Below are 14,292 nucleotides of genomic sequence, written 5' to 3'. Positions count from 1 at the left end.
GTGAGCAGAGAAGCCTCTCGGGCTGGTGAGTGCCGGTCGGCACCGATCCTCTGTGTGGGAATCTCTCTGCTTTGCCCTCCACACCCCTGTTGCTGTGCTCTCCTCTGTGGCTCTGAAGCTTCCCCACCACCACCCCCGTCTCCACCCGTGAAAGGGCTTCCTAGTGTGTGGAAACCTTTCCTCCTTCACAGCTCCCTCCTACTGGTGCCGGTCCCATCCCTATTCTTTTGTCCCTGTTTTTCCTTTTTTCTTTTGCCCTACCCAGGTACGTGGGAAGTTTCTTGCCTTTTGGGAGGTCTGAGTTCTTCTGCCAGCATTCAGTAGGTGTTCTGTAGGAGTTGTTCCACATGTAGATGTATTTCTGATGTATTTGTGGGGAGGAAGGTGATGTCCACTTCTTACTCTTCCTCCATCTTGAAGCTCCTCCTATATCCCTTTCTTTTAGGAATCTGGTAATACTTAACCCAAGGAAAAAAATGTGTGATTTGGAGGACTAGCTATAGGAATTCCTGAGATATTCTGTGCTTATTTTCTATCAGTTGACACCTACTCAATCCATCACCTAATCAGAATCAAGTTCAACTGACAACCTCCCATCTTTTGGGTCAGAAAATTTATGTAGAGCTTTGCTAAGCATTTAGCTTTGAGGGTGTAAAGGTAAAATTTAACCAACAGATACATGGTTGGGTTTCTAAACATACAACAGATACATATAAAGAGGACAGGAAATTTCTACCAATAGGTTTAAGCCCAGGTGACCCATATACACAGGAAACACAGAAATCTCTACATTTCTTGTATATGAGATCAGTGTGCACACAACTTGCTTTTAAACTTTCTAAGGAATGGTTCAGTGTATTGGTCTATGCTTGGGGTGGGGTTGGGAGGGTTGGAAGGAACACTACTTTCCTACTCCTGCTAGTTTCTTAATTGTTGGGGGATCATCTTTAGTGTAACACTTCCTGCATCTCTCTAGGCTCTTACTCCTCTCTTTGGGAGGTAGAATAACTTATTTGAATGCTGAATTAGGGAGCAGAAACTAGGTACATGTAGCTTCATCTTTGTTTCTTTCTCTTTGGGCTCCACGTAGTCTGTAGGCAGCTCACTTTTTCTTGGGGATGCATAGTGCTTTCCAGTTCTTCCCATGACTTGAAAGTATGGCTCACTCTAGAATTTGATATTAGGAAGCTTGCTTGTCCATAGATACATTCTCCAATATAAACTTTTCAGTAATAAAGGTGGTATTTTACTCTCCCAACTGTATGTTATTTCTCAGTGGGTTCAGAACATGGGTAGGGATGAGGGATGCAGTTTATCAAGCTTCTCCAACTCCGAAGGTCCAGACAAAATAGAATGCTAAAGATTGGTTTAATAAATGTCTTCAGTATTTTGTTATTATACGACACGGCTTACTTCTTCAAGTCTACAAAGCATAAAATATGTTTAAAGTCCAGTGAGAGTTTTGTTTATACATAACTTCCTGTAAAAAGAATCAGGAAGCTCAAAAAGCTGTTTGACTCTTAACTAGATAGATATTTAGAACTAGGACTGGCAACTTGACGTTAAAGAATAGTTCTATTCTCCTTTGAAGCAGAGTTCAGATTAAAAGACCCCTTGAGGTTTATTTTAGGTCTATGAATTTATTGATAACTGTAGTTTTTCAGCACATGAACAATACTGAAAATAAGCAAGTTTAAATTCTTATGATAAAACATCTCCACTCCCTCTGAATGTACTTCTTCCTCGCTGATAGTAAAATCAGATGATGAATTTAATGGTTCTCTACATTGAAACCAAGTATTGGTTTTCATTATTCGGGTAACGTTCTTTGCCTTAGGGTCATATTCAAATTGCTTTGATCTTCGGAAGAAATAGAAGAATCCTAGAGAGAGAGAATCATGATTAGTTATCTTGCACCACTATACAATGATTCCACACTTTTTAATTTTATGAATATAGAATAAAATAACTGAACATTATATGGAAAGAAAAGAAATGTGTAACTATATAGATATTTTACTCTGCTCAGTCACATGAGAAATATTATTTTTATTTCCCTGACAAAAAAGCCAAGGCATGAAACATGAGTTTCAAGGGCTTACTACCTTTCTAGTCAGACTGTGGTTTATGCCAGAGGTTCTCAAACTAGGTTTCAAAAAAATGTCTCAGCGATGGGGAGAAAGAGGCACCTGTGAGTATGGCCTTGGTCCCTACATCTTCATTTTCTGGTTAATCTGTTTTAGTTTTTGAGGTTCCGTGTTAGATTTCACTAGAATAACAGATGGTGTTACTCAAAAACATGTTTAGACTCCTGCTTACTGCATGGTCTGGTTTGTTGTCTTTGAAGATATAGTAGCTGAACTGATGCATTAAATTGCTTGAGGTTCTTTTAAAACTATAGATTCCTGGATCTTACCCACAATCCTACTGCCTCAGAAACTCTAAGGAACTTGTAGTTTCATAACCCTAAGCTGTGTATATTAAACTATGTACATTAAGATTGAGAATCACTGTTCACTTCACGTGCTTAGTCATTTTTCACACTTAAATCTCTTCGGGGGTATCTTTATCAGGTATCTTGGATCAGTGATAGTTAATTTTGGTACTTTTTGCAGTTTTGAAATAGTATGACAGAGAATATAATTCAGAACTTACTATTCAGTTTTTGATAAGGCTCTCAGATTAAAGTTTATTATTATTTACATGTACTCTAGAGTAATAAAATGACGTTAAAATTGAAACATTTAAGTTTTCATGCTGTCCTATTTCACAGTCAGCAAAGTTTTCCAAGTATCCTTATAGTCAGGCACTGATGCTTACCTTTATGTTGGAAAGCAGCATCCACTTGGAGACCAATTCCTGGAAAGTATTTTACCACCCTGTGTGGATACCCTTTGTCCATGGTTTGGGTAACTTCGTCATACCTGGAGACATGGATTTGAAAGGTTTTCAGGGGATCTTTGTTTTGGAGGGGGAGGGCTTAATTTTTTACTGCCTCCTTGGAGTCAAGCAAGGATGTAGAAATAAAAAGTAGTCCTACTGGAAGAAAACAAGTTGGATCAATAATACAATAAAAATGGCAAAGATTATGTTTGGTTAAATCACTTACAATGTCTTGAAAGCAAGGAATTATGAGGGGAAAAAGCCACATATTGCCGGATTGATGCTATTCTGTGGAACTGTTAAATCAAAATAAGAGATCATCCTGGAGTTTCAAAGATTCTGACTGGATATGTGTGTCATTGGTGGTTTGGTTGGCATCACCAGCTTTATGATTTTATCTTTATTTTTTTAACTTGGAGAAAGATCTTTGAACTGATTGAAACATTCTTTTGTTTGGCGAATGCCATCCATCTGAGATTGCCTTCAAGATAACACTTTAGGAAGACTGTAGGTTAGTTTTATTTTTTCCCATGTTAAAGTGAAGTTATCTGGATATTTTTCTCCAGAGTAAAACAAAGGGTCAATTGTCTGTAGACTTGCCTCCAGCACCAAATACCCACAAAGAAGTAGGTTTTTCTTGTGTTTCGATCACAGACAGCTGCATCAATTTTCTTCACAGGTCTTGGAAAGCCAAGTATATGGATGGATTTGGGATAATCTGGCAAGACAGTATATCCTCTGATCATCCAGAAGTTTTCATCTAGGAAGAGAGAAAGTGATTATCTTCTGATTTATTTCCTAAAGGGAGAAATATCTGTCTTAAGAAGTTTGAAAATAATTAGATGCTTAGTTCCTTTCAGGTTCAATGCTTAGAGATTTAGTAATCTTATGTCTCCATTTATTCTTACCGGTTTCTTTAGCTGCTTATATCATTAACATTACACAAATTATATATACCTATAGTTAGTAGTGTGCATACCCATGTCAATTGAATTCATTGTATTAATTCTTTCCAACTCTGATAAAATAGTCAAGTATATTTGGACATGTTCTCCTAAATTTCAGCACCCTAGTGTTCTCAAAGGCAAGTAATCTGGTGAAACCCATATAAAAAGTAGTGTTGCTAATTCGAATATTAGATACCAATTGAATCTGAATTTCAAATAAACAATGACTAACTTTTGGTATAAGTATATCCAAAATATTGCAAAGGACATACTTATACTAAAAAATTATTTTGTTGTTTGTCCAAAATTCAAAGCATCTTGTATTTTTATTTGCCACATCTAGCAACCCTAGTAAAAAGGGAACATAGAAGAGAGATGGGTTACCTTTATTTGGCAGAAAAAAAGACTTTTTAGTTTTTGTTATACAGTTTTCTTTTCTCCTGTGCTGTTGGGATGGTGTTTATCTTCACAACCACCGAGAATCCTTGGATAGTTATTCTTTATGATAGGAACCTAAGGTCAGGGCAGAAGCCCTGTCTATTTGGCTCATGCATGAAGATTATATTCCTTGCACTAAAATACCCACTGAGCAGTTCAGGCATCCAGAGGGAGAAGAGGAATAATGATGGGCAAAATTACCTTTAAAAACCAGAATCTTGTCTTTGGGGTTCTCATATGCAGCTTGAATATCAGCTGGCAGAGATGGCCAGAATGAAGAGATTAATTCAAATTCAACATCAGTGATATCATAGTACATCCTCCATAGATGCCTGTGTTAGACAGAAAACCATACTTTATACACAGTGTGTATATATCTATTTCAATGAAAACGCTGCAAACTGACACTTGTCCCTTATCTAATTGGTTGATATTTTCCTCAAACAATTTATAGCATTAATACAAATTTCCTCAGCAAATTTAGGTGGTTATGAGTTCAGTTCTACCTTTTGGACTACCAAGGTCAGGACATGACTTTGTGCCCACTCTTTTGGGAACTTAGAGTAGCAAAATACCCATGGAAATCTCATAAATAGTTCTCAGTGTGCTCAATCACCTCATTTTTGCCAAAGCAGCAATTCCCAACATTCTAAGCCAATACCAAGCAATCTAAGAAGAATTTTTTGGTGCTGATATTTGCTAGAATAAAGAAATGTTATTATTGGCATGGCTAAATATTTCCTCAGATTTCCCTTCTAGCTGTAAAGTTCTGAGCCTATAAGGAGGGCTTGAAAAGTCCTTATAGTCCATTTTCCTTCCCATGCTGGCTACCCATCCCTGACAAGTGGTCTCTCAGCCTTGGCTATTAAGAGCATGGTAGTGACAGCATGTCATTACAGTGCTACATAGTTGGGGGTGGCAGGAGTCTGATTTCAGATATTCTTTCCTTTTGCCCCTATATCCTTGTCAGATGGTGTATGTCTTGATACTTTGTTCTGAAAATATGGTCATGGTATACATAACTAACACACCATGTTGCAAGTTAAGTGCAGTAAATTATACATAGTGAGAGAAGAGATTTCCTACCACAGCTAACACTTTGTTGACTCAGCTTCAAGGAATGGTCTGTCGATGTGTATTTAACAATTGGCTCTCCAGGTAGGAAAAAAACCTAATTTTTATCATTTGATGATTTCCAGTGTGTAAATACTCCAACCATGGTCAGTTTCAAGCTACCAAAGTGATATGAACTAGTTTACAAAATTCTTGAAAATTTAACAATTGGATCCTGAAATGGTATAAGCCACCTGCAACACACCATCAGGAGTGGTGTATTATTTTAGCTAAGAAGTCACTGAAAGTAGACTCTGTTTCAATGGCAATTTAAAAATTTGCTTAAAAACATTTAAAAATTAATTTATCAAACAAGTAAGAGATATGTGCACAGAATAAAACAATCAAAATTATGGGCAGTTATAAAACGAAAAGTAAAGGCACACATTCTCACTACCCCCACAGCTCTCTTATCCCCAAATCTCTTAAAAAGAAAAATCTTCATAGGAAGTTGAGGTGTTTAAGGGAATGGTTTTACCTGCCTTTAAAGAACATTACTTCTCTGCGGAAAGTGGTGATAGCATCAAAAGTCAAATCGGGGTCACAGGCATGGGGTACAGTGGGTCTCTTTGGCTTAGCAGGTGTCTTAGGTGGACTTCCTTTGATGAGAAAAGAAATACCTTAGTGAATTAAGAAGGCATGTGGAAATACCTACAGAAGGATCTTACCCAAGAGAATATTTTCTTCATGATAATATTTCAAGAAGTGATTTTCTCAACTTCCTTCCTGGAAGTCTTTCAATTCAGTTCACATATATTCAGATTTGTTGCTCACCATAGATAGATTGTATTCCATTGATATCGTCCTGAGAAAGTGGGTATTTGCTAGGATCCAGGGAGACATAATTTGGGAACATCAAAGCTGTTTGATCATTGGTGTGAGAGAGCCCCAGTGAATGACCAAATTCATGAGCAGCCACAAGAAATAAGTTGAATCCTTAACAAAAACAGGGAAAACATGAGTACATTAGTCATTCAGAAGGAGAATGATTGCATCTGAGATTAGGAAGTAACTGAGGGGAATGAAGAAAAAGCTTGCCAAACAGCAGATAATTCTTATAACATATTCACCATCATTTATCTGGGAAATATTTCAAGACTGATAATTGGTATTAGTCACATCATGGAGAAATATAACCCAGAGTTAACAGTTGGCAGGAAACAGGTGTCTCAGAAATGGATAGTATTAAAAAAAAAAAAAAAGAGAGAGAGAGAGAGAGAAGCCGCCAGTCTTTGGTTGTTTTTAGGCTGCTGAATGTGATCATGTTTCTCCTACCTATATTATTCAGAGGTTCTCCATTGGCTGTAGGATCAAGTCCAAATACCTAAACATGACCTTCCATGAACTAGTCCCTGCTTTTTTTCCCAGCCTCATATTTTATTTTCACATTCCGTGAGCTAGCCATATTGAATCATTTGCATTTCTCATCTATGCCATGTTCTTTCTAATCTCTTTGTCTCCATATCTCCATCCCTTCTGCCCAGCGTATTACTTTCTCACCCCCCTTTCTCCCCGCTATCCTATGTATTCCTCAGGAATCCCCCTAGAGCCATCTCCCACATGAGGCTTCTCTTATCCCCCAGCTCCTATCCAGGCTGACTTAATTGCACCTCTCTCGGCTTCTGTAGACTCAGTGCTTAGTTCTGTCTTTGCAGATAAGTACTGCATTGTCTATTTCTTTCACCACGCTGTGTACCCTTTCAGTACAGGGAACATGTCTTAATCATCTTTTATTCCTGGTGACTGAGAAACTGCTTAGTGATGGTTGCTGGATATCCAAGTTTTTATGTGGATGATAGAATGGTTAGCTGTGCCTCCTATACAAGATCATAGTACTCTGTACTTTACCACACCAGAAGTCGTACCATGTATGGTTGGAGTTGTCTTTTTATTTCTCTGTCTCTCCCACAGTCTGTAAGTTTCTAAGTATATAAAAGACTGTCTTTGGACTTGCAACTAAGCCTATGGACACTAAGGAAAAGGCTGAGCCTTTTGTGATGGAGCTTTGTCCAGTGATGTTTGCACAAAACAAACATGTAATGGTAAAAAATTATTTCATGGACTTTCATGCTTTTCTGCTCTGGCTTTTGCTGCTGCCCCTTGTCTGGCTGGCAATATCATTGCATATGCTGTTGGACAGGGATGGGACAAGTGACTCTTTAAAAAAATAATTCAAACTCAGATCATCTAAATGAAGTCCAAACATTTATCGTGGCTTTCAAGACCTTCTATATAGGATTCTAATCTGAATCGTATTCACCATTTTAGCCTTCTGTTCCATCACAATTCTAATACTTGGGTTGATTGGGTTATTCTGTCTAGAGCTGTTTACTCCACTTTGCCTTCAGAGTTCCTGCAGAGCCTTCAGGTCTCAGATTTGGCATCACTTCCTCCCTGACCTCTGTATATGGGCTGGAGTTTATCTTATGTGCTCCTATTACATTGCCATAGTTACCTTTATCCCACTGTTGATCATACTAATTTTAATTGCCATTTGATAAGAGTGTGTCCTCTAGACTGTAAACCCCTGGAGGGCAGGGTCTGTGTCTTGTACACTATTGTATATTCCATTTCTTTCACAGAGCATGGGTCAGAGTAGATGTTGAGTAAAGGATTGTTGCGTGACTTCATTTATCAAATATTTGTAGAGTATCTCTCATGTGCTGACAATATTATAGGCTGTATGATACTGTAGAAAAAAAAGACAACATTGCTGCCTTCTTGGAGATGTGACTAAATAGATAAATTGGTACATAATACATCAGTACCTTTGTGAATATTTTTTCCTTCTCCTAGAAATCACTCTATCTAATCATCATCATTATCATTAATACTAATAATCACCAACATAATCATCAGTGTCAAACACTTTCCAAATGTTTGCTAAAGGCAGGTGCTTTGCAAGGTGTTTTCACCTTTATTACAGATAACCTGTGTCATCTTCCTGCAAGTAAGGTCTGCCAAGCCACAGACCACTGCTCTTCTCCATCCCAACACTGCATCTGTAGCGGTCTCTGAGGTCTGTTTCAGTTGTTTAGTGCACATGTGTGCGTAGAACATTTACATTCACATACAGGCTTGACACTGACCTCACTTTGGGAGATTCTCAGGAAAGCCCCTCTATGTGCTCAAATTCCTCTGACATCACCACGCAGTGACTGTCCTCCCCTTAGGAAACAGTGGGATTAGCAGATGACGGTTGTCTATTGCTTTTAAGGAAGTTATACTAAGACTTTTGTGCCCTTTCCATAGAGACAGCTTACATATACGTAAAGAAGGTAATCATATATTATACATTATTGTCAAATTTTCTATTTAAAAAATCTGATTGGAGGTCACGTATGCTTGAGATTTTACGTTTTTATTAGAGAACAGGAAGGCATTTTCCCTTCTACGTCAGTGAGGTAAGAGTTATATGATTGGGCATCCCCCAGGGCCAAAAATTTCAAAGCTGAGGGAATGTAGTAAAGTAGTTAGAAGATAACCCATTTTAGTATTGTTGCCTGGCTATCCACCCAGAACTTGGTGGAGGGCTATATTTATCCTCTGCTTTGCTCAAGCAAGTTTTGCCAACTTGGGGCCCAGATCACTTTGGACTTTTTCATAATCGACCCCACACATCCCCTTTGGCAAGGGGCCTGTTGCAGTATGCTTAATAGTAATTTTACTACTAAGTATTGGAATTAATAGGGATGAAATGACAGTGAAACTTTCATATCTACCTCTAGATATGAAAGTAAAGCCTGGCTGACAAAGTGGAGTCATTCTGACTTTGGTGAGCACTAACATATTTCCTATAACTGCTTGATTGGACATATCCACACTGCCTTTAGGCCAAATCCAGAGAAATATTGGGACATGTCTCAGCAGGAGATACAGACGTGGTCCATTCAACTACTCTGTTGTTTGGGTCATGGTGTCACCCTACCTCTTTCATTTTCTTGTCTTTGATGTAACTCACATGGCAGTGGCAGCAACCAATCCCAGACTTCCTCTGGTGCCTGAAGTTCAGCCAGCACTGAGTTCTTTACCCTCTTTGTTTCCTAGCTCTTGGAAGAACAATTACATCACATGATCAGACTTAGCAAGGAGTGGCCACGCATCATTTTGAGTCACTGGCTTTCAGTTTTGCAGAAACTGTAAAACTGACCCACAGACTGTCTGGAGTTACGTGGTCAGGACTGAATTGTGGCCTCGCGTACCATCTACCAGAGACACACAGCCTCCACTTTCCTGGGACCTGGGAAACCAGATGCCAGACCCAAGATGACTGTAGTCAATGATAGAAAAAAAAGAGTGGGAGAACCCTAGAGTCTACTCAACCTGCTCCTTCATTTGAGGCACATATTTTTACTATAGTAAATTTTGTTTTTTGTTTGAAAAGTAATAAAATATCTCTTATTTTAGTGCCAGGGAGGCCCATTAAGAGAAATAAAATCAACGCACTTAGTCTGAAGAAATAAGTCAAATATAAAGACCAGGGTCTAATACCTTGGCAGACAGGCAAGAGTTAGAAGAGGTTCATGCATATAAACAGACTTCCTATGGGTCATGAACCCACACAGCATCCTTCAATCACCAACTCAGAATCACCACCTCCCCAGGGTCTTCTTTCAATCCTCAAGCCAGAGATGACTTCTGCCATGGGTATAACAGGCAGCACAGGCTGCCTTGTATGGTGGTGAGTGGGTCTAGGCCTTATACATCACACAAGATCATGAACCTCTGAAGAGCTGGAACTTTTCTAGTACAACTTTGCGGTCTGTACAACACCTTGCACAGTTCCAGGCACATAGTGGCCCTTCAGGCATTGTGGGTATATGAATGAACATCTGAGTAAGGGAAGAATGTTCTGATCATAACAGGATTAACAACTTTATGAAGATGTTGTGTGGATAAAGCTCTAAACTGGACAAGCACAATTGTTTGAATAGACATTGGACACTTTCATCAATGTCATCTGGAATACGAAAAATCATAGGGAAATTGAGAAGTAAAAAGCAACTAGTTGCAAAGCTATTCCTTTTAGGAATTTGTATGAATAACAAAATTTTGTTCATAAAGAAAATCGGGCTCACCTGCTCCATCCTTGGTCCAGTTTTCATCCTCATCAAAGTGAGTGTCTCCACCCAAACCCAGACCAGGAGGAAAGGCATGGCCAAGGACTCCCAAGGGGCCATCAAAATAACGAGGACACCAACCATGGACTGAGATACAATTCATGGGGGAAAAAAGATCAGCCTCTTCAAAGCTCCTGGGATGAAAATAGCCGTATTGTTTTCTCTGCTGAAAACCTTACCTCGGGTCCTAAAGGCAATCATGATGTCTGCAATCCCTTTGGAAATCTTGGTGAATATTAGTGGAGTAACTTTGCTCCACACTTCTAAACCTTTTTGGATAGCCTCATCCACATCAGCTCGTGCCATATCTGGAGTGTAGTTTACGATTCTTAGAAATTAACAAAAATATATCAATCGGTGGTTATACATTCATGTAAACACATACTATGGAAAGAAAATAATTTCTATGTCATCAATTATATGCGGCAGTAACTTTTGGTATGGTGCTATTGCTACATTTGTACACTACTTTACTATTTAAATAAGGTACTTTTATGTACGCTATATAATTCAGTCTTTCATTTGTCCTATTCATAAGGTAATATTATCACACTTTAACAAATGAGGCTCAAAGAGGTTAAATGAATTCCCTAAGATCACACCTTAAGTGGGAGATCATTAATCTCATGTATGTGTTTGCTATGTATATGACTGTATTATAAATATCTTCTAAAAAGAACTGAGATTTATTTTCTCAAACGGCTTGTAGAAATCAGTCTTATGCATGTGTCATATATTAAGAGTCTCACTTGAGAGCCACAAAGAGTTTGTTACTCAGGAAAAGATCTTCCTTTTGTATATATTCCCTATCTTGATGAACCTATTTTTATCTCAATCCCTAAGGCTCAGCAAGATGAAGGAAGAACTATCAGAAAGACTCTTTAGGGGCCAGCCAGGAAGGATCTAGAGCAGTGGTCAAAGTCACTGACTCTATCTCAGGTCACAAGTGCACTTCATCTTCTTTCTGCCAATAAGCCAGCTCCCTTTCCTCGAGATGTCTGGGGTCCACCTTAGATTTGACAATCTGACTCACACACATCTCTGACATGAACTGGCTGTGCTCCAGGGTCTTCCCATTTTCCCTTGAGCACACTTCATTTGTACCTTTAAGCATCTGCAATCAGAAGGCAGTGATCCTGGTCCTGAGCTTTTACAGAGGTGGCAGAGGCTAGAGATTAGAGCATATCTGCCAGAGCCAGTCTGCTGAGAAGAGCTGTGTAAAACAGCCTATGGTAAATAAGCTTTTGTTTCTCTGAGTTTAAGGTGGTAATAGCAGTGATGCCTATGTCACAAATTTCTTGGGAGGACAGAATAAATAAAATCTATCAAGTGCCGTGCACACAGGAAGTGCTCGGTAAAATAAACTATTATTATTTTTGTTCCTTGGAAATTATTTTCATGTTCCTTTAGATTAGGGGCAGAAGCATTACCTGTATGTGAGATTGTATTTCTTCCACCCAGGGAGAGTGTAGCCATACTGACCCACATCAGGCACCCCACACCTGGGTGTCTTCATGATCTCAAGAGTGTTTGAGTCCAGTTTTCCAGTCACTGTCAATCCAAAAAATGCTTGCATTTCACGAATTTTGCTGTCTATGAGACTTCTGTTCTTGCTTTGAACAAGATGACTCCCTTCTATTTCAAGAGAGTAGAACTGGTTGAGATATGCCTGACCAAAAAGACAAAAAAAGGCACAGACTACAGGAGAGCAGATCTCCATCTCAGGAGGAAACAAAAGTTTCTGAAATCCTTTTTGGCAGTAGGAGGGGAAAAAGGAAATAAGTAACAAGGGAAAGGAAGGAGTGAGAGAAGAAAGAAGAGAGGAAGAAAACAAAGAGGAAAGCAAAAAGTCACCCTGTGTTTTCAGTTTTCAAGAACTCATTGAGCTATGTGTGACCAGAACTGGCTAAACCCATACAGGCCATGATACTCCAAACTTCCACAGAAGAGAAGCAAGCTTCTTCTGTGTGTTAAATTATCTTGTGTCTTACATATTTTTGCTGTTACTTTCATTCTGGTGTTTCCTTGAAACGAATTCTAGAGGAGATGTGATTATCCATTTTGCGAATGTAAATAATTTCACCAAATATGGCAAACTGGACTGATTTTTAGAAGGAATCTCCAAAACAATGTGTTTTTCATACATATAGGGATAAGTGACTCCAAAATGTAGTTGGGTTCTCCTGGTTGGTCTTCAAATGCTTTTATGGAGACCTCCATTCTTGCAAGGCTGACCCTTTCTACTCTCACTATCTCTTCACTTGTAACTATTGCTTAAAGTTGTAGCAAATCCTGCCTGTCCTCCACCCCACCCCCACTCTCCACCCCTCAAATTTCCTTGATGTCCTTAGAGCCAAGGAAAGGAAAAGCAGCTCCTCACAAGAAAGTTCAGGACTCTTTGGTAGGAACTAGCTGTCTTTTTAAGTCCCAATACAATCAAGAAAGTAAAATTTTTATTGATAGTCATTAATAACATTTATTGAGACAGTACCTGAGTCAGTTGCATATTTTCTTCATTTTTCATCTTTTGGTCTGTGGGAAACGCAGAAGAAAATGTTACAAAGACCAAAAACAGAAGAAGGCTCTTCATTCCTCTCTCTCTGCAGTTGAAGCCTCGTCCTGTTTGCATAGAATTTAGAAAATAATAGTGAGACATGGCATGAATTGGCTTGTATCATCCTTTGATTAAAAACAGAAAAGAACATTTGCCATGGGGTGTGTCATGATATGCTTTTTTTTTTCCTTAGGTTGACTTGATTTTGCAATCATGATCTACAATTGTTTGGTAAACACAGTTATTGTTCATTATTGAATTCAAAATAATATAAAGTCAGCCTCCAAGTTACTCTTGTCCTTGCAAAGTTGAAGATTTTCCTATCCATAAATTCTTGAGAGTTTATGAAATAATTTTCCTTTGAATGAAAGCCCAAAATATTTGTATAAAAAGATAATTTTCTTAGTAAAAAATTTTTATCTTTTTTGAAATCACCTGTTATGTTTGCAAAATTGTAATTTTTTGCTTCTTCTGAGGAATACAATTTCACCTGTTGTCTTGCTCTTGATACAGATCCCTTCTGCCTTCTAATAAACAAGCCATGTCTGTTTCTCAAAAAAAAAAAAAAAGTATGGTGTCATGAAAAGACAATTGATTCAGGAATCAGATTATCCTAATTAACTGGGTAAACATCAGATGTTTACCAAGCACATTCTATTTGCCTGTCACACTAAGATACTGTTCCAATCTTGTTGGTGAATTCAGACATATACAGAGACTAATGCCAGATAAAATGAGAAAAGTAGCAAAATGCATATGAAGATTCTTGAGACTGAGAAGGGTGAAAAGATAGAGAGATCACTGCAGATGTGGGTGGCCTAAAGACTTCAAGGAAGTGGAGCTTGCACTGGCTCTTGAAGAACGTGTAGGAGATTTGGTTTTCACAGCAGAAAGGAGAAGGCATATGAGTGGAGGGAGGCCACAGGAGACAGGTACCATGGCGGAAATGAGCTGTAGGAAATCTGTCCTGACTGGAGCAAATATATGTGTAGACAGCCATGGGAAATGGGGATGGAGGGTCTAAGAAAGTATGCAAGGAAAATGCATGTTTCTAATCTTTTCATATCTAGAATGCCGTTTATTCCATCCTCACACTTGACTGAGAGTGTTTCTGGTTATGGAATATCAGGCTGAAATAAATCTCCCTTAGAATTTTGAAGTTACTGTTCCATTGTTTTCTAGAATCTAGTATTGTTGTTGAAAAGACTTTTATTCTGATTCCTGATATTTTTCTTTT

The 14,292-nt window shown here is 38.5% G+C and overlaps 1 protein-coding gene across 1 annotated transcript; it reads right to left on the bottom strand.

Moving 5' to 3' along the window:
* Positions 1-1,640: 1,640 nt before the first annotated feature.
* Positions 1,641-13,091, bottom strand: LOC118898981 (matrix metalloproteinase-27). The gene is made up of 10 exons (XM_036859860.1): positions 12,993-13,091; positions 11,932-12,170; positions 10,681-10,829; positions 10,460-10,588; positions 6,156-6,317; positions 5,860-5,980; positions 4,470-4,600; positions 3,484-3,643; positions 2,821-2,924; positions 1,641-1,882 (listed from the first exon to the last, which is right to left on the bottom strand). The coding sequence occupies exons 1-10, from the start codon at positions 13,089-13,091 to the stop codon at positions 1,641-1,643; spliced, it is 1,536 nt and encodes a 511-aa protein (XP_036715755.1).
* Between the last annotated feature and the right edge of the window lie 1,201 nt (positions 13,092-14,292).

This window comes from Balaenoptera musculus, chromosome 8 (genome assembly GCF_009873245.2).
Source record: "Balaenoptera musculus isolate JJ_BM4_2016_0621 chromosome 8, mBalMus1.pri.v3, whole genome shotgun sequence".
Taxonomy (NCBI): domain Eukaryota; kingdom Metazoa; phylum Chordata; class Mammalia; order Artiodactyla; family Balaenopteridae; genus Balaenoptera; species Balaenoptera musculus.
Note: the sequence above shows the minus strand (reverse complement) of the source record. Positions and strands in the feature narration are given on the sequence as shown.

Excerpts from the sequence above, each read along its gene's own strand:
- LOC118898981 (XM_036859860.1), bottom strand. The coding sequence starts at position 13,091 with ATGAAGAGCCTTCTTCTGTTTTTGGTCTTTGTAACATTTTCTTCTGCG. Across the intron at positions 12,171-12,992 it reads AAAATATGCAACTGACTCAG|GCATATCTCAACCAGTTCTA; the intron begins GTACTGTCTCAA and ends CTTTTTGGTCAG. Across the intron at positions 10,830-11,931 it reads AAATACAATCTCACATACAG|AATCGTAAACTACACTCCAG; the intron begins GTAATGCTTCTG and ends TTAATTTCTAAG.